The 19,510-nt window shown below is 52.3% G+C and overlaps 1 protein-coding gene across 9 annotated transcripts; it reads left to right on the top strand.

The window, feature by feature from the left end:
- Positions 1-446: 446 nt before the first annotated feature.
- Positions 447-16,984, top strand: ABCF1 (ATP binding cassette subfamily F member 1). Of its 9 annotated transcripts, none has more exons than XM_058666221.1 (25): positions 447-667; positions 5,171-5,217; positions 5,411-5,521; positions 5,654-5,777; positions 5,881-5,918; positions 5,997-6,104; positions 7,927-8,001; positions 8,083-8,202; positions 9,655-9,759; positions 9,928-10,050; positions 10,219-10,319; positions 10,398-10,483; positions 11,429-11,568; positions 11,651-11,799; positions 12,099-12,182; positions 12,328-12,452; positions 12,644-12,756; positions 12,848-13,019; positions 13,112-13,186; positions 13,269-13,339; positions 14,726-14,758; positions 14,849-15,017; positions 16,391-16,455; positions 16,547-16,619; positions 16,743-16,984. In XM_058666221.1, exons 1-25 carry the CDS (start codon positions 595-597, stop codon positions 16,907-16,909), a joined length of 2,547 nt encoding a protein of 848 aa, XP_058522204.1. In that variant the 5' UTR covers positions 447-594; the 3' UTR covers positions 16,910-16,984. The 9 variants fall into 9 exon arrangements, with proteins under 9 accessions (XP_058522204.1, XP_058522223.1, XP_058522217.1 ...); XM_058666240.1 differs by having other exon boundaries at positions 5,411-5,524; positions 5,663-5,777; XM_058666234.1 differs by having other exon boundaries at positions 5,411-5,524; positions 5,660-5,777.
- Positions 16,985-19,510: the final 2,526 nt, after the last annotated feature.

Below are 19,510 nucleotides of genomic sequence, written 5' to 3'. Positions count from 1 at the left end.
ACATTACTAGCAAAACGCCTAAAAAAGGAGAAAATAGTAAATCCAAGCTACACTGTGCCATGATTTCCACTTACTTGCACGACTGGAGTTCCTCATTTACAGCTGTATACTGAAGGATTCTACGCCACAGACTGCGCTTGACTGACAAAGCAGCTTCTTCAGTTGGCCTCTTCTGCCCCTAACCGGACCTAAGGAGTCTGTAGGAAGTAGCAGACACTTAAAACTAGATAAATATTATATAATATGTTATGTAATATATAATACATAATATATATATTTCACCATTTTCACGCTAGTCGTAAAGTGATATTCCTTAGTCCCACTGTGTCACAGAGTCACTATCAAGTCAGGCTCACCAGAATGTCATTATGTCATAAACGCCAGGGCAGCAGGTGGACTGCGCTCCGCCCCGCCCCGCCGGGACAAGCCACGCCCTCACCCGCTCAGGCCACGCCCCTGGAGGCGGTGCGCACGCACGTGGGGCCGCCGGGAGCGGGGGCAGTGTCCCCGGCGCACAGAGCCCGCCTCCCTTCATGCCGCCGGAAGCGGAAATAGGTCGTACGCCGCCGGAGAGTAAGCGTAACTGCCACCGAGATGCCGAAGGGGCCCAAGCAGCAGCCGCCGGAACCCGAGTGGATCGGGGACGGAGAGAGCACGAGCCCCGCAGGTGAGGCCGGTGGGCGAGGAGAAGACGGGAGTTAAGTCCTCCAGGGAGATGAGAAGCCGCGTGTGTCAGGACTGGGGCACCGGCGCTTGCGGGGCTCACTGCGCATGTGTGTTCTGGGCTCCCGGCAGGGGCAACCTGCGAGGTTGTGGGTTGTCGCCGGCGAGCTGCGGGGAAACGGGGCGGGAGAAGCCGAGCAGCGTGTGGAAGGCGGGGGAAATGAGACATTCCTCCCTCCCGGGCGCGTGTCCCATCGCGCGGTCTCCCAGCGGGTCCGGACGCCCTGCCTCGACCTCCCCGCTTGCCCCCGTGCGCACTAGAGCCCCGAGACACCCCGTGTGTCCCACTGTAAGAATAATATGGGTTTAGGGTGTTAGCACATGGGTTCAGACTAACCTAAAAAGCAGCGAGCCTTGCTGGACACGTTTCAGATTTTCTTTGAAAGGCAGAGCCAGAAATCTTCCATCCTCGGGTTCACCCTCCACATGGGGGAAACTGCAGGGGCCGGGCCAGGAGGAAGCCAGGAGGGCCTGGGTTAGACTCTGCATTGTGTGTTAGTAATGTGCTTTGGGAGGGGAAGGGAAAACCTAGGGGGACATCAGTGGATACAAATAACCACAGTGGGTCTACAGTGACTAATTGTACAAGCATTTATTGGACACCTGTGGTATACCAAGTATGTGCTGAGGTACTGGGGAAGTAAAGAGAAAAGGTAAACCTTCTGCCCATGGGCACACAGGTCTGGTGGAGGAGACACTGATTGACAGAGTGGGGTGTAGCGTCCCCGCAGATGGATAAGGTGGCAATTCCAACAGTGACTCCCAGCAGTAGGGACTAGCTGGGTTCATCATGGGGGGTTGGTGTGAAACAGCCCAGCGAAGAACGCTCCCTGCTGGACGTTTGTGTGGAGGTAACGCCCATGGTGAACCGGCTGCCTCCCACTAGAGCTAGACGGCTGGGATGATGGAGCTGGAAGGGCATGCAGGAGAGAGGGAGCAGGCTTTAGTATGCTGTTGTAAGGGGTTTGATACTAGCAACCGCACTGGGTAACACCGAGCAGGAGAGAGTGGCCCTTGAATTGGAGAAGTGAACCCAGGGAAGCACTGGGAAGCTCCAGGTGAGGCAAGGCTGGGGTAGAAAGCAAAGCAGTCAGAAATGAAGAGTTGCTAAAGAAATGGCCTGGGCCAAGACCGGGTGTTGATGGCGTGAAGGGAGAAGAGTGGAGGTTGACGCTGTAGCAACCCAGGGGTTATACAGATGGGTGCTGATGGACTAGGTGGTGAAGGGTGGGAAGAGATAAGGTTCGCTTATGGGTGCTAAGTTGGACACTGCCAAGAACAATTGGCAAAGAGACTCACTGGTGACTGAGAGAGAAGCCAGAAGTGCAGACACAGATGAGCAGAGCTGGAGCATTAGGTGGAGAAGAGTCCTTGACTAAGTGCGTGCCGATGGCAGGACAAGAAGACACCAGTATGGGTGGCAGGAACAGTGAAGAATCTTGCTAATTAATGAAAGAAAGGAAGGGAGAAAGGCTGAGGTGGTCAGACTGAGAAAGGTGAACAGCCAGGGAAACCAGGAGCAAGCAGGAGCCCGAAGTTAAGCAGCAGGAGTGTGGGCCAGAGTTGTGGCATGGCTGGTCAATGCACCACCTGCGATTCCAGCATCCCTTACAGGCGCCAGCTCAAATTCTGGCTGCTCCACTTCAGTCTAGCTCCCTGCTCATGTGCTTGAGGAGGTGGCAGATGCCTACGTGCTTTGGTCCCTGCCACCCACATGAGTGGCGCAGATGGAGTTGCACGCTCCTGGCTGGAGATCCATCCAGTCCCAGTCCTTGGGGCCACTTGGGCAGTGTGCCAGGGGAACCAAGATATCTCTCGTCTCCTTCATCTCTCTCTTCTTCTTTATAATTCTGCTTTTTCAAATAATAAGTGGATAAATATTTATTTTAAGCTTTTGGGGTTGACCACCTAACAGGTCAGTTACAATGTTGACAAAAGTAATTTTCATTAGGGGATGATACTCAGATCATATGCAGGGTGTTTAGAAGGAATGATAGACTAGCCTTGGTCTAGTGGTTAGGGTACCTGTACCGCACCTTGGTGCGCCTGGGGCAGATGCCCAGCTCTGGCCCGATTCCTGCTCCCTGCTAATGTGGGTTCTGGGAGGCTGTTATGATGCCTTGATGACTGAATTCCTGAAACCAGTGTGTGGAGGGTACAGTTCCTGGCCTGAAGCAGTCAGAACAGGAAGCAGGAGAGGAAGGCTGAGGCCCTGATGATCTGTGAAGCCCTAAGTTACAGGGCTCACTTTTCGGTATCTCCAGGTTTGGGGCAAAGTAACTGCTCAGTAAAGCTATGCTGAATAAGCTATGTTGGATTCCGATCTCAGAATATTTAGGCTTCTTGAAGCAAAGAGGTGGAAGCCACCAGTTACTTTCAGAAGCAAATGCTTCCAGGAAAGCCTTTGGCTAAAATTGAACAACAATGGATGAGTGATCCATCTGGACAATGAGCAGCTGGTCTGTGTGCTTGGCATCTGTTTGCAAGGGAAGAATCTTGATTGAATTTGAACTGTAATGCTGCAACGGGGTGGGGGGGTCCACCGTGGGGGAGGGGCATGGGGAGGGGTGGAGGGGAATCCCAGAGCCTATGAAACTGTCACATAATGCAAAATAATTAATAAAAAATGATTAAGAAAAACAATGAATGAGTGTCATGGTTTGATAGGGAGGCGGTATTGAATAGACCTGGGTGTGAGGAGTCATGAGGCTACTTGGCTGCTTCTGGTTTGAATGTGGAAGAGGGGGAGCAGGTTAGACACAGTCCTGCCTTTAGGAAGACAAGGGCAGACGTGGGGAAGGAGCTGGAATCTGTCTGGTCAGGGAACTTTGATTGACTTCCTGCTTGGAGCATAAGAGAAATAACCTCCCAGGTCACTGTCTAGGATGAAAGACTGCCACACCAGAATACAGCTGGTCTCTAGTGACTGTGCATTACACATTTGTAGATTCAACCAACCATTGATTGAAAATATTTATGGGAAAAAATCCTATGTGTAGTGCTTGTGTGCACTTTTTGTTGCAGTTAGTCCCTAAAAAACACAATGTGGCAGTTACTAACACATTGTATTAGTACTTTAGATACTCCAAAGGAGACTTCAGGTACATAGGAGAACGTGCCTCGTTTTAGGCAAATACCATGCAGTTTGCTAGGCCTTGAACATCCTGGGGCGCTGATCAGGAATGGTGAGACTCAGTGCGATGATGTGACCAATCCTCCCCTCGCAAGCTCTGGGATTCTAAATGAGCACCGATTCATGTCCCAGCTGCCCCACTTCCCATCCAGCCCCCTGCTTTTGGCCTGGGAAAGCAGTAGAGGATGGCCCAAAGCCTGGGACCCTGAACCCCCATGAGAGATCTGGAGAAAGCTGCTGGCTCTGAATCAGTTCTGCTCCAGCTGTTGAGTCCATTTGGAGAGTGAACTAGTGGATGGAAGAGCTTTCTGTCTTTCCTCTCTGTAAATCTAATCTGCCTTTCGAATAAAAATAAATCTTTAATTTAAAAAGAAAATGTGAGTAGGTAGAGACCCAGTAGTTCATTTACTTACTGGACAGTGCCATGTGGCTTGCAACATATCCCAAACCAAATCTATAATGTCTTCTTCCTACCCTTTCCCCCGTAGGTAGATGAGGAGGGACCTTTTCTTGTGCTATTTCATAAGTTAATAAATGGTGCCCCTAGCTTGCTAACTGGAAACCTCAGGAAGTATCTTTGAATGTGCAATGTGCAGGCTTATTTGTTTGCCATCTCACCCTGTGGGTCTTCCTCCAGGCGCTCAGCTTGTCATCACTCTAGGCTAAGCTGCTGTTGGCAGCCTCCCTTGGCTCCAGCGGATTTCCTGCTCTACTTTGCCCTTCCCCTCCTTTCTGTATTCTGAAGTCAGAATGAGACTCAGGGTGTGAAAGTGCTTGTTAGCCAGGAAGGCCCTTCCTCCAGTCTACCTGGCCCTCTTATCTGTTTCCATCATTGAGCTTCAGCCACGCTCACACTTCCCCTGTGGCTCAGCAGATTTGCTTTTGTGCCTCACCTGTGCACCGCCCTGGAACCCTGCTATGTACCCAGAACTTCTCATCCTTTGGATGTTAGGGTGTCGTTTGCACAGGGAGGCCAGTGCCAGAGATAACATCGGTGTCTCCAGCAGGTTGCCTTTACCTGCCCTTTTGTTACTGTCTTGTTTGGAAATTCTTCCAAAGCCTGCGAACTACATGGGGAAAGCACGGTGTTTGCTGCTGTATTCCCCCCACGCTAACCCAGGGTGTGAGTACTGGGTGAATGAATGGAGCGAGGGGAGACGATTTCTGCAGGAGTTGCAGGACAGCGAGAATGCCTAGGGATTGATGTCTAGGGACTGGAGGAATAGTGTGAGGAACACTAGGAGCTCTGTAGGAGAGATGGGGCTGCATTGGAATTTGTTGATGAACATTTATAAGATCTGCTTAACCTTCCAGAGAAAGTGGTGAAGAAAGGAAAGAAGGACAAGAAGACGAAAAAGACGGTGAGAAAATAAAAATGAGCTTGAGCAATGAGGGTGGCTGTGTCCACTTGACACAGACAGCTGTGGGAGGTGGGGTCTACGGGAGGCAGCAAAGCTCTTGTCCAGAGAGGAGATAGAATGAGAGGCTTGTGAGCAGCGGAGAGGGCTTGGTTGACCCTGGAGCCAGGTTTACCCCCTTCTCAAACCTTTGTAGTTCTTTGAAGAACTGGCAGTAGAGGATAAACAGGCTGGGGAAGAGGAGAAAGTGCTCAAGGAGAGGGAGAAGGAGCAGCAACAGCAGCAGCAGCAGCAGCAGCAGCAGCAGCAGGTACATGTGACTTGGCGCCCCCAGCCCTGGGTCCAGCAACCCTTCCGCAGGCCACACTGGTTCTCTGCGGATCAGACCTGCAGCAGCAGGTGGGCTCAGTTCTTTCACTCTGTCTTACATCAGCAGCAGAAAAAGAAGCGAGACACCCGAAAAGGCCGGCGGAAGAAGGATGTGGATGACGATGGAGAGGAGAAGGAGATCCTGGAGCGTCTCAAGAAGCTCTCGGTGCCAGCCAGTGACGAGGAGGATGAGGGTAGGTGACCAGCAGGCACAGGAGTGTGCCTCAGGCCCTGGCTTGGAGTGGGAGTCGATGGAGGCAACACATGTCATGATTCTGTGTCCCCTTGTCATTTCAGTTCCAGCCCCGGTGCCCCGAGGTGGGAAGAAGGCCAAGGTGAGTCATCAGTGCGGTGAGCAGAGCCCCCGTACGCGACCATGCCTCCCCACTGACTGTGGCCCTGTTGTTCCCCAGGGTGGAAATGTTTTTGCTGCCCTGATTCAGGATCAGAGTGAGGATGAGCAGGAGGAAGAAAAACGCCCTTCCAAGCCTGCCAAGCCAGAGAAGAATCAGATCAACAAGGTGAGGGATGTGAGCCGGGCCGTGACCCCCTCCCTGGTTAGCACCAGCTGGTCATGTTGGATGCATTTACAGCTTTCACATTAGCTCTTCTCAGTCTGTTTGGCTTGAGCTGTCTTAGTCATCTTTTCAGAATGCTCCCGTCGTCACTCAGATACCTGCAGTGGTTCTCTTGCAGCAATAGGGACCCTTTTTTCTGCTAAGGACCAGTTGGTTATTGGTAGCATCATCCACAGGCCTTATAAAAGTATCAGCTTAAACATCAGCCTTCTGTGTGCTTGGTGAATTTTGAGTCTTGCCTGCAGTTTCCTTGGCAGGGTCACACCAAGTGCTTTCATAGGCCTTTGTCCTCATTCCTGTTCTGTTGCTTTAAACTCAGAATCTGAGATAATTGTCCTCAGATCCTTGCCCTTCCACTTGGAACACCACCGTGGGTCACTGTTAAATGAGCGTTCAGCTCATCGGCACGTTCGTATTGCAGTCTTGTCTTCATGCTGCTGCTGCTTCCCCTTCCCTTGACACCTCATCCTGCCCCGCACATCTCAGGAGGCACTGTCCTACCCTGTCACAGGCTGCCTCAACTGTCCCTTACCACTGTCAGTATTCCCTAGTGCTCCCCAGAAGCTGGGAGGGTGGCAGCAGCACTCGGTATTCGTCATTCTGAACACAGTAGACTCCCCAGATACTTGTTACTTGTTCCTCTTCAATTTGTTTATTTGAAAGGCGGAGCAACAGGGAAGAAGGGACAGACCTTCCACCCACTGGTTCGTTGCTGAGTGGCTATATCACTGCAACAGCCAGGAGCCAGGGACTTATCCAGAGATTTTACAGAGAGATCTTTCATCTGCTGGTTCATTCCCCAGACAGCCATAGCAGCCAGAGCTGAGTTGATCTGAAGCCAGGAGCCAGGAGCTTCCTTCTGGTCTCCCACATGGATGCAGAGCCCAAGAACTTGGGTCCTCCACTGCTTTCCCAGGCCATAAGAAGTAGTGCTGCGGGCCCAGCACAGTAGCCTACTGGCAAAAGTCCTTGCCTTGCACATATGGGGATCCCATATAGGTACCGGTTCATGTCCCAGCTGCTGCACTTCCCTTCCAGCTCCCTGTTGTGGCCTGGGAAAACAGTAGAGGACGGCCCAAGGCCCTGGAACCCTGAACCTGCATGTGAGCCCCAGAAGAAGCTCCTGGCTCCTGGCTTCAGATCTGCGCAGCACAAGCTGTTGTGGCTACTTGGGGAATGAATCAGCAGTAGAAGACCTGCTTCTCTGTCTGTCCTTCTCTTTGTAAATCTGACTTTCCAGTAAAAATAAATAAAACTTTTTTTGAAAATGTAGAGCAGCTGAGACACAAACCTGTGTCCTTACAGGATGCTAATGCTTGCAGGCAGAGGATTAGCTTGCTATACCACAACCCCTGGAATGTTGGTTTTTTGGTTTTGGTTTTTTTAAGATTTATTTACTTTTTACTTGGGAGAGTTAGAAGAGGAGTCAACTCTTTCTTTTTCTTTGGGGAAGGGGGGAATCAGCTCTTTCATCCACTGGTTCACTTCCAGGTGGTTGCAATGGCTAGAGTTGGTTTGTCTGAAGCCAGGAGCCAGACGCTTCTTCAGTGTCTCCCACATGGGTGTAAGGGCCCAAAGACTTAAGCCATCCTCTTCCCCTTTTCCAGGCCATTAGCAAGGAGGTGGATCAGAAGTGGAACAGCCAGGAATCGAACTGGCTGTCATGTGGGATGGTGGCTGTGCAGATGGAAAATTAGCCTGCCATGCCATCACCCCCATGGAGCTTTTCTTAAGCAGTAAAGTTTTGTGTGTGTGTCTCCACCAGGCTGTGTCTGAGGAGCAGCAGCCTGGGCTCAAGGGTAAAAGAAGAAAGGAAGAAAAATCGAAAGGGAAAGCAAAGGTGAGAGTAACTGGCACGTGGCATGTGGCACCAGGGCGCAGCAAGTAGAGCGTTTTGTGAGAACTGTGTTTTCCCTCTTAGCCTCAAAATAAATTTGCTGCTCTGGAAAATGGAGAGGAAGAGGAAGAAGAAGAAAAAGAAGTAACAAAAGAAAAGGAGCCTCCCAAGCAAGGGAAGGAGAGGGCCAAGAAGAAGGAGCAGGTGTGTGGGATGCTGGGGAGGAGGGGTCTCTGCCTCTGTGGCCTCTACTTGAGTCGCGTCCCGGGATGTTGTTGCTGTGCAGTAATGAGGAGTTGGCAAACATTTTTTTTTAATTTATTTTTTTTTTTAAAGATTTATTCAGTTTATTACAAAGTCAGATATATAGAGAGGAGGAGAGACAGAGAGGAAGATCTTCCGTCTGATGATTCACTCCCCAAGTGAGCCGCAACGGCCGGTGCGTGCCGATCCGAAGCCGGGAACCAGGAACCTCTTGCGGGTGTCCCACGCGGGTGCAGGGTCCCAATGCATTGGGCCATCCTCAACTGCTTTCCCAGGCCACAAGCAGGGAGCTGGATGGGAAGTGGAGCTACCAGGATTAGAACCGGCACCCATATGGGATCCCAGGGCTTTCAAGGCGAGGACTTTTAGCCACTAGGCCACGCTGCCGGGCCCAAACATTTTTTTTTGAAGAGTTATTATTTATTTGAAAAGCAGAGGGACAGGTCGAGCAAGCATCTGTTTACTGATTCACTTGCCATATGTTTGCAGTAGCCAGCACTGAGCCAGGCCAAACCCAGGACCTCCGGCCAGGTATCCCACAGATATTTCCCATTCTCTGCTGCCTGCCAGGTGTGTTAGCTGGAAGCTGCACCAGAAGCAGGACGCGATCCCAGGCACTCTGCAGGAGATGCAAGCCTCCCAGGCAGCTGCTGACCTTGCTGCCCAGTGAACTTCCATTTTAGGACTTTGGAGTAATAGCCTTGGCTTTGCAGTCCCCATGCAATCCATGCTGTGTGTCTTTTTTCTTTTTAAACAGCTCTTCTAAAATAGGAAACCATTTTTAGCTCAGAGCCATACAAAAAAAGGCATCAAGTCCAATTTGGACAAGGGACTGGTTTGCATTCCCTACTCCAGAGAAGAGAGGGCTCCGGGGTTATTCTCCAGCAGTCCAGGTTCCGGCTCTGCATTCATTGGCTCTGTGACCTTAATTTCATCTTGGCACACCCTTGGCAGAAGCTGGTCTCTTCTCCCGGATAAAAGGGAGGCCTGTGCTCTCCAGGGCGCCTGGTCCTCCTGCATTCTCATCTGTGACCCTGCCTGGCTCCCCAGTAGCTGTTGTTAGGGCTACCTGATCCTTCCTTGTTAGCCTGTCAGCCATGGGAGCTCACTAGGCACGGAGGGAACTCCTTCCCGGCAGCCTGAGTCTTGTCATCTCCGGGTGCACCTGTCATTCCGCACGGAGACTTTGCATGTGTGTGTCCTGGCGCCACTCATGGTGTCATTCATGTGGCAGAGGTTGATGGAGGGCTGCGTGTGAGAGGAAGATCCCAAGGTCAACCTCCCCAGACTGGGTGGAAACGGAGAGAGCTGGCTGTTGGCCTGGGGTGGAGTGTGAAATCTTGAGTTTTGGAAAGTGTCTCTAGATTTTCATTCCCACCTGTGGTTCTGCAGGATTCAGAGGAAGAAGGCGAGGAAGAGGAAGAAGAGGGAGAGTCTAAAGCCGACGATCCCTATGCTCACCTGAGCAAAAAGGAAAAGAAGAAGCTCAAGAAGCAGGTGGGGCTCAGACGCCAGAACCACGATGGGGGCTTTGGGGCGGCTGGAGTGAGGCGGGCAAAGGGAGAGCCTTCTCTCCATCAGTCCCGGGGACACAGGCTGTATCCTGGTGACGGGATGCTGGCCGTTCATGGCCTCAAGTGAAATGTGGTTTTCCTTCCCTCTCAGCTGGAGTATGAGCGCCAGGTGGCGTCTCTGAAAGCAGCCAATGCTGCCGAAAATGACTTCTCCGTGTCCCAGGCAGAGGTGTCCTCCCGACAGGCCATGTTAGAGAATGCCTCTGACATCAAGGTGAAGTCTGGAGGTGGACCCCTGCTGGGCGTAGTGGGCAGGGTGGGCCAACCTTGGGATGGGTGTTCTAGAGGCTTTCCTGCTGGGGAGGCTTGCCGCCCCGGCCCCACAGGACGGATTCTTACAGGCTCACCCCCTCCCTCTGTCCCCGCTCCGTAATGCCCACAGCTGGAGAAGTTCAGCATCTCTGCCCATGGCAAGGAACTGTTTGTCAATGCAGACTTGTACATTGTAGCCGGCCGGCGCTATGGGCTGGTGGGCCCCAATGGGTAAGGAGAGGAGGAGGTGGGGCTGGAGGGAAAAGAAAGGTTATGTGGTGCCAGGTCCTAATAGCTGTCACTCTTCAGCAAGGGCAAGACCACCCTCCTCAAGCACATCGCCAACCGAGCCCTAAGCATCCCTCCCAACATCGACGTGTTGCTGTGCGAGCAAGGTAAGGCTGGTATGCATGTGGGCATGCGTGTGGTGGATGGCTGAGTAGAAGATCCAGCCAGGCACCACAGGAACTGTGGGAGTGGAATGGCAGAGGAGGTGAGGGAAGCCTGGGGTGGGGAAAAGTGGGTTGGGGGCAGGTGTTTGACCAAGCAGTTAGTGAACACAATGCATTCTACATTAGAGTATTTGGGTTTAATATCTGCCCCTGGCTCTTGGCCTCAGCTTCCTGGTAATGCAGACCCCAGAAGGCAGCAGGGATGATTCAAGTAATTGGGTTCCTGCCACCACGTAAACGTGGATTGATTTTCCATTCCCAGCTGCAGTGCCCAGCCTGAGTCTGGTAGGGGAGAGAACCCATGGATGGGAGCACTCTGTCCCCAACTCGCCTACCTCTCCCGCTCCCCACTTCCCACATTGCAAATAAAGTAGTTAAAATTTTCTTTTTAAAAAGGTGGGGGAGGGGCCAGCACTGTGGCATAATAGATGAGCTGCCACCTACAGTGCCTGTGTCCTGTATAGGCACCAGTTTGGGTTCCAGCTGATTCAGCTGGGTCCGCTTCTCATCCAGCTCCCCGTTAACTTGCCTGGTAAAGCAACAAAGAATGCTCCAACTGCTTGGGCCCCTGTGCCCACGTGGGGACTCGGAAGACACTCAGGTTCCTGGCTTAGGCCTGGCACAGGCCCAACCGTTGCAGCCATTTTGGGAGACAACCAGTAGATGGAAGTCTCTGTCTCTCCCCCTCTCTGTAACTTTGCCTTTCAAGGAAATAAAATATTTTGTAAAAATGACGGGAGGGTTGAGTCAATGAGAGACTTGAGACTATTTTATTTGGAATAAGTGCAGAGAGCTGGGCAGGATGAGACCAACCAGAACAGAACTGAAGGGAGGAAAGCCTACATCCCCAGGCCCATGGGGTGACCTGCCGGCCCCCCTGCCCTGCAGAGGTGGTGGCAGATGAGACCCCAGCCGTGCAGGCTGTCCTTCGAGCTGACACCAAGCGGCTGAAGCTGCTGGAAGAGGAGCGCCGGCTACAAGGGCGGCTGGAGCAAGGGGATGACACGGCCGCCGAGATGCTGGAGAAGGTAGAGGAGGCGGTGCGGGGACCCAGGCGTGAGCCGCGGGTGTCCCTGGCCCTCAGACGTGCCCCATTTCCTGCTCCTGCAGGTGTATGAGGAATTGCGGGCTACTGGGGCAGCAGCTGCAGAGGCCAAAGCACGGCGGATTCTAGCTGGTCTGGGCTTTGACCCTGAAATGCAGAACCGGCCCACCCAGAAGTTCTCAGGGGGTTGGCGTATGCGTGTCTCCCTGGCCAGGTAGGGACCCCTTCCCTGCCCTGCCACGCCCATAGCCGTCATTCAGCCACAGACCACCAGGGTCCTTTCCCTTCACACCTTCCCAAGGCCAGTTCAAGGTCATGTTGCCACCTTTCACTGTCTACCTTATAAGAACTGGGTTTTTCTCCATTCTCGCCCTACCCCGAAGGGAGTGTTCTCCCCGGTGTCTTCTGGAGTGAGCTGGGGAGGGGGTGTTCAAGTTCTCAGGCTCTACCTCGTGAGGATCTGCCTCCCCGTTGACCTTGATCCTGTGCTCTGCTACCTCATCCTTGCCCTAGGGCACTATTCATGGAGCCCACGCTGCTGATGTTGGACGAGCCCACTAACCACCTGGACCTCAACGCTGTCATCTGGCTCAATAAGTATGTTGTCCCTGGCGCCCTGTGCACACCCCATCTCTCCCTCCCTGACTGTGCTGACGACTCAGCTCTGCCAGCCAGCCCTCCTCCTCTCTGCTTGCCCCTGCATCTCTCTGTTTCCCTGACCTTTCCACATTCTTTAAAACAGCTACCTCCAGGGCTGGCGGAAGACACTGCTGATTGTCTCCCACGACCAGGGCTTCCTGGATGACGTGTGCACCGACATCATCCATCTAGATGCCCAGCGGCTCCATTACTACAGGGGCAACTACAGTGAGTAGACTTGTTGGTGAGGGAAGAACGAGCCCCAGGGAGAGGCTTGGAAAGTGGGACCCAGAGCAGGGACGTGCTGTGAGGAATCTGCAGAGTGTGGGTACTGGTGCCCTGTCCCTCCTCACCAGTCCCTGCTCCTGCTTGTGTGGGGGAACAGGTGACTGCTGACACTGTGTCCCTTTTCTGTTCAGTGACCTTTAAGAAGATGTACCAGCAGAAGCAGAAGGAGCTGCTGAAGCAGTATGAGAAGCAGGAGAAGAAGCTGAAGGAGCTGAAGGCGGGCGGCAAGTCCACCAAGCAGGCGGTGTGCACCCACCGGGGGCGCCTCAGGGCCGAGCTGTGTGTGACCTTTGCCGGCCAGTGTGCAGATGTGCCCCTTCCTCCTTCCTCTGCAGGAAAAGCAAACTAAAGAAGCCCTGACTCGAAAGCAGCAGAAGTGCCGACGGAAAAACCAGGACGAGGAGTCGCAAGATGCCCCCGAGCTCCTGAAGCGCCCCAGGGAGTACACTGTGCGCTTCACGTTCCCAAACCCCCCACCCCTCAGCCCGCCTGTGCTGGGGCTGCATGGTGAGCACCCAGGAGCCCTGCGAGTGCCCCTGCTTCACCTGCCAGACCAGCACCCTGCAGGTAACTGAGTAGCTACTTTCCTTGGTTTGCAGGTGTGACATTTGGCTATGAGGGACAGAAGCCACTATTTAAGAACCTGGATTTTGGCATCGACATGGACTCCAGGAGTGAGTGGATGGGTAGCTTGGGGTGTGGGAAGGAGCCCGCAGTGCGGGTGCTGGGCCCTGTGCCTGACTCCCTGTCTTGCAGTCTGCATCGTGGGCCCTAATGGCGTGGGGAAGAGCACACTGCTCCTGCTGCTGACTGGCAAGCTGACGCCGGTGAGTCAGGGCGCCCGGGCGGGACGCTGGGGGAGGACACAGCTGGACATCTGCCCGCACAGCACAGGCTCAAATCCAGATTGTCAGATTTCCCCGAGAGGAGCTGTGGTTCTGCCTAGGGAAGAGTGGATGGTGCTAGCATGGGTGCCACACCTTTTTTTCTCATTGTAAATAATGTATTTGAAATGCAGAGAGATCTTGTATCCACTGGTTCATCCCCAAATGCCTAGAGCAGCTGGGCAGAGCCAGTTGGTATCCAGGAGCCTGGACCTACACCAGTGTGGCCCCTATAGGCGGCAGGAGTCACCCGCCTCCCAGGATGCACATTAGAAGCTGAATTGATAGCAGAAGAGGCAGGGGTCGAACGAGGCACTCGATGTGGGGTGCAGTGGTTTAACCACTACACCAGACTTCCCCTACACAACTCCAGCCACCATGTTTTCGTTTTACAAAAGTGCATGTGCACTGTAGAATGATTAGAGATTGCGTAAGCCAAAAGAACAATCTAGAGGAGCCAATAAGTATGTTTAGTGGATCATTCTTTTTCTTATGATGCATTTTCAGAGAGAATGAGTTGTCATCTGAATTGTTTTATAGCCAGACTTTTCCAGGTCTAGACAATATAATTTTCATTGCTAATAATCATATGCTTGCTTTCACCTTATATGATCTACAATAACTTATTATTATTATTATTATTATTATTGTTTACTTACTTACTTGAACTGTATAGTGACATAGGAAGACAGATCTTGTAATTGCTGGTTCATTCCCTAAATGGTCAAAACTGCTGGGTTGGGGCCAGTTCAAAGTCAGGAATTAGGAACTTAATTCATCTTGGTCTCTGGTGAATGACAGGGACCCAAGTATTTGGGCCATCATCCACTATTTTCCCAAGTACATTTGCAGGAAACTGGGTTGGAAACACAGCAGCTGGGACATTTAACTTGCTGCGCCAGGACACTGGTCCCTACCGTAGCTTAACTTGATGTAAAACTTTTGGAGTTGCTTTTAGGGCTTGTACTGCATTGCCATGTGGTCCTGTAGAGAGGCTAAATCCATTTCTCCTTCTTCAGCAGGGTGTTGAGAGGGCCTTTTCTGATACCCACTGAGAGTAGGTCTTTATAAAGGTGTGGTTAGGCACTCCCCGCCCCCCACATTAAAACCTTAACTGGCCTTGAGGTAGAACCCTTCCCGAGTGCTGCTCCTGAGCTATGCTGCCCTGCTCTGCTAGTTGCCCGAGTATGGCTGCGTTAGGGAGCAGGTCCCTGTTCTCTTTCTCATGTGTTCCTGGCCCAGCTCTTGTGTTTGTTTCCCCTTCTGAGAAGTTGCGATTTGGAGCAGTGGCCCCCATTCCTTCTCTGACCATTTGCGTTGTCCTTGCAGACGAATGGGGAAATGAGAAAGAACCATCGGCTGGTAAGTTGGCTTTGGGGGCTCTAATGGATAAACACATGGCAGGGGAAGTATCCGCTTCACTGACCATGTCTCCCCACCTCTGTGTGGCAGAAAATTGGCTTCTTCAACCAGCAGTATGCAGAGCAGTTGCACATGGAGGAGACTCCCACAGAGTACCTGCAACGCAGCTTCAACCTGCCCTACCAGGACGCCCGCAAGTGCCTGGGTCGCTTTGGCCTGGAGAGTCATGCCCACACCATCCAGATCTGCAAACTCTCTGGTACCGTGCTAGGGTCCTGGGAGGCCGCCCTCCTCCTCACTGCTCAGAATGACATGCGATCTAGAGGCAGGAAAGGGCCGGGGGTGGAGCAGGTTGTCTCATCACGGTCCCAGGCACATGGGCAGGTGCTGGAGGCCAGCTCCAGCCAAGTTCGGAACTCGAGAAGGGTGTGTGAAATAGGCATAGAGAGAAAAGAAACATCACTACAATTTTAGGATTGTAATGGACAATGCAAGGAAGCTGTTCTCTTTATTTATACAGAAGCAGTCACAAACTCTGGCACATCATGGTGCTGTATCCACTTGACTGCAGAGTGTGGCCCTGAGCAGTACAGTTACAAAGTTTTCTTTGGGGCAGTTTGACACAGCTTTAAGGGGGACACAATTTACAACAGGTGAGTGAGGAAGGATTAAGCATTCGTTGCTTATCTCGGCTTGCCAGCAGCTGCCTGCTCTCCTCAGGTCTGGGCTCTAACCTCGGCGCCACCTGTGACAGCCAGACCCCGATCTTTAATTACCTGTGGGTTAATAAATCTGGGGCCTTGGTTTATGGGAATTAGGGCCATTGGCACTAGTTGGCCATTAGGCCTGCAAGCTCACACAGTTTGTTAGCTAAGCAAGTAAAGCAGGAGTTATAAAGGCAAAAAGAATTGCAGTTAGCAATGAGCCATGTTTACTCATTTTTGTTTCAGCTCTACAATGGACAAGTGGTGCTTCCAAAGATAATTCTGCAAATTGTTTCACCTTAAGGCAGGGCATTATCCATTCTGACGTTGCAGCCAGGAATTCCTCAATAGACAACACATTAATCAGCAGTACACTCCTACAATTCTCATTCTACAACTTATCAGTTAGAGGAGAAAATATATCACAGAGAGGAAAAGATAAAGATCAGAAACAGAAAAACTACAAACATAAATTCCCACTAAACCCTAAATTAACCCTAAATTTGTTTGAAAGCATGTATTACAATGTTAGTACATTCTTGAGCTCTTCCAGCCCCAGGGCCGTAAGAGCGATTGAGACAGCATACAATGTTAAAGGCCCGTTCACCAAGACATTATCAGCAACATTAACTCCCAAGCTCACATTGGTTGCAAAAACCATCTCGCAGGGGCAAACAATGCCTCAGTAGATTACAGAATTCTTAGCGGGGTGGTCGGTGTCCTTGCAGAGGAAGGTGCAACTGCATTCAGGTGGTTGTAGAGACATCCGCTGGGCCCTACCATGCAGCAGGAAGCTCCCCGGGCCCTTCCAAACAGGGGAGCTCTTCTCTTAACACCTTCATGTCGTCCACACCTGCTGCATAGACCCCAGCAGGCAGGGTGGCTTCGGTGCCTGGCAGCAAGTGTGACGGACTCCTGTTTGCTGCAGGTGGGCAGAAGGCCCGGGTGGTGTTTGCAGAGCTGGCCTGTCGGGAACCTGACGTCCTCATCTTGGTGAGCAGTCTGGGCCCTTGGGGGAGGACAGAGGTAGCAGCGGCTACAAGCACGAGTGGCAGGGCTCAGTCGTGTGCTTCCTTCTCCATAGGATGAGCCCACCAATAACCTGGACATAGAGTCTATTGATGCTCTGGGCGAGGCCATCAATGAGTACCAGGGTGGTAAGTCGGCTTGGAGCGTTCGCCCCCACCCCAAGACCTGGCCTCCCCTCAGGGACCAAGTTGTGGCGTCCTTCAGCTGGGTTCTCTCTCTGTTCCTGTTCCAACTCGACTCTTTCTCTGTAGCTGTGATTGTCGTCAGCCACGATGCCCGCCTCATCACAGAAACCAACTGCCAGCTGTGGGTGGTGGAGGAGCAGAGCGTGAGCCAAATCGATGGGGACTTCGAGGACTACAAGCGGGAGGTGCTGGAGGCCCTGGGTGAAGTCATGGTCAACCGGCCGCGCGAGTGAGCCTGCTGTCCTGGCAGCGAGCTAAGAGGCTGGCAAGCTGGTGAGGCTGGAAGCCCCCCGCCACCTCCCTGTCCACTCGGAAGCCTCCTCGGCACCCACGCAGTGTTGCCTCAGTAGGATCAGGACACCACTTGGATTGCCACTTCTCTCCCTGGAAGTCTTGTCTGGTTCACTGCAGAAAGCTGTGCTGGCCTGGTACTCGGCAGCCCTCTGTTGGGGGTCTCAGCCAGCTACGGCCACCCTCACGCTCTGGCCGGTTGCCCTGGTCACTGAGCGAGGCTCTCCTTTCCTGCTGGAGCTGCAGCTGATGTGATACACACAGCCCCCTGGAGCTCCGGGTAGGAGGCTGGTGTCGGACACCTGCTGCAGGTGGGCACCTGCAGCCGCTTGTCTCCAGGTTCCTGGGAGCAGGAAAGGAATGCTGCTGGACCGAACTTGCCTTCACAGGGAAAGAAAGAAAAGGAATTGCTGCCACCCTCTCATTGCTTGGAACTTCCTGGGAGTTGGCACTGGCTGTGGTCTGAGTTTGCTTCCCTTGGCGCTCTAGCAGCCAGAGTACTGGTCCTCTTGGTCCTTACTAAGTCAGCTGGCACCGGGCACAGGTCTTTGCAGTGTGCAGGGAGAGGAAACCACTGGGTGCCGGCTGCGTTAATGAATAAAGATTGAGAAACACGGCCTGCATGTGCAGTGTCATGTGGTTAATTGCCGTATCCATCTCAGCTGTCATGAGGCTGAAGACAGACAAGATTGTCCAGGGCTTTTTTCTTTTTCAGGATCACTTGAAGGAGGGTGAGCCTTGGAAAGTAGTGATTTGAATAATCAAGGAACAACTGAGGCTGGACAAAAATGCTGCTTGCAAGATAATGGGAATACAAGGGCCTTGTGGGAGAGTCCAGACAGCAGTGGGCCTTGGGGAACTGCAGGGGGGTTGGGGGGGACCCTGAGGACAGAGGAGGCTACCCTTGTGCAGCCGGAGCTGCGAGCAGCAGCCAGGATGTGTGTACTCCAGGTTCCCAAGGCCGTTGAGCTCTGGGAACAGCAGCAGCACCTGGCAGCCCATGTCCATGTAGGCCTCTGGTGGGGAGGGAGGGGCAGGTGTGCAGGGAGGTTAGTAGAACAAATGTTCAGTCTTTGTTTTTCCTCCTCTGTCTGCAGGGGAGGGTCGGGGGGGAGTGCTACTCCTTGCTGCAAAGCCACATCAGCACATGGGGCTGAGGGACACTCATTTGATAATGCTTAGAAAGTTCAATAGGGGGAGAGTGTTCTGAGCGTGTCACTTAAATGGCTTCAGTTGCCTTGAGACATTGTTAGTTCCATTTCCAAGGTCTGCTGGTTGACAAGGTCCACCTCAGTGTGTCTACAGACAAGAATGTGCTGCAAAGCTTGGCCAGGAGAGTTGTCTGACCCATTCTGCTTTCTGCCTTCAGACGTTGAGGTCCTAGATGGGCTGACTGTCCTTGTGTGCAGCTGGACATGCTGCCCACTGCACAGGCATCAGCACCTGGGGCAGTCCAGTGCCAGTACATGCATTCCAAGGTTGGGCTACATGTGCTGTGACTTCCCTGTTGCTAGGATGGGTCCAAGGTCGTAGTTGGGGAGTCCCCCCAAGAAACCTTGCCTGAGTTGATCTCAGATTTAATTTTTTTTTTTTTGGTCATCCACTTTTCCACATACTTTATTTGTTACAAACATACAATTTTTAAATATAGACTGTAAAACTCCATTTGCAAAAGTCTGCTATTGTAAGGAGTGCACACCAGCAGGAAGGATTCTTTTTTTTTTATTGTTGTTGACAATGTTTACATAGTTAATTACGGTTAAAATTTAAAAAAAAAAGGTTCAGGGGGGTATATATGTCCATATTGTTTCCATCATGTATCCGAGGTAAAGGGGAATATTGAGGGAGAAGCCCCACCCGATTTCCCGCCCACCCCAAGTCCCGGATGTGGGGCATGCTCTGAGATATTTGCTCAAGTGGTTTTAATAGTTCTCCAGTTATTAATCGCTGCCAGTTTCGCTCGATGAGGTCGTCCACTGATTGATATGGTCCATCATAGTCTCCGTTCGCCCCATATTTCGCTGCCAACAACATACACCCGAGATGAATGATTGACCTGTTCTGTCTTCTGTCCTTTCCTGGTTAGAGTTCTGAGTCCAGCAGTTCGATTGGGGAGATCTCCAAAGAAACTTTGAGGTATTCCCAGACTAGATTCTTGTATGTTCTAGCAAGCACAGGGCCCGGCACAGTCCATCACCCCGATCAACTGGTGGTTTCAATTGCTGGGTTGGTTCTGTTTTCAGTCCCGAGTTGCACTGGAACCAATGGGTGTTGCAGTCCAGTCTGGTTCTGTCCAGAACATACTCAGCTCTTACATCAACCAGTGGGAGCTGCAGCCTAGTCGGGGCAACCCACAATAACCCCCACCAGGCCCGCCCCCTACCCTGGTTTGCCACTATGTAGCAGTAGACCAGGTTGTCCCCCATGCTATTGGGCTCTTGTACTTGTCACTGGGTATTAAAGCTTAGTTCCATCTAACCAACTCAACCATCCAGCCCTTACGGGTGTTGTTGAGTGCCTCTCTGTCTAGCCATCCCAGCCCC

The sequence above is a fragment of the Ochotona princeps genome, chromosome 1 (assembly GCF_030435755.1).
Source record: "Ochotona princeps isolate mOchPri1 chromosome 1, mOchPri1.hap1, whole genome shotgun sequence".
NCBI lineage: Eukaryota > Metazoa > Chordata > Mammalia > Lagomorpha > Ochotonidae > Ochotona > Ochotona princeps.
This window is presented reverse-complemented; position numbering and strand designations above follow the sequence as displayed.

Excerpts from the sequence above, each read along its gene's own strand:
- ABCF1 (XM_058666191.1), top strand. The coding sequence starts at position 595 with ATGCCGAAGGGGCCCAAGCAGCAGCCGCCGGAACCCGAGTGGATCGGG. Across the intron at positions 5,531-5,647 it reads AGCAGCAGCAGCAGGTACAT|CAGCAGAAAAAGAAGCGAGA; the intron begins GTGACTTGGCGC and ends GTCTTACATCAG. Across the intron at positions 11,800-12,098 it reads ATGCGTGTCTCCCTGGCCAG|GGCACTATTCATGGAGCCCA; the intron begins GTAGGGACCCCT and ends TCCTTGCCCTAG.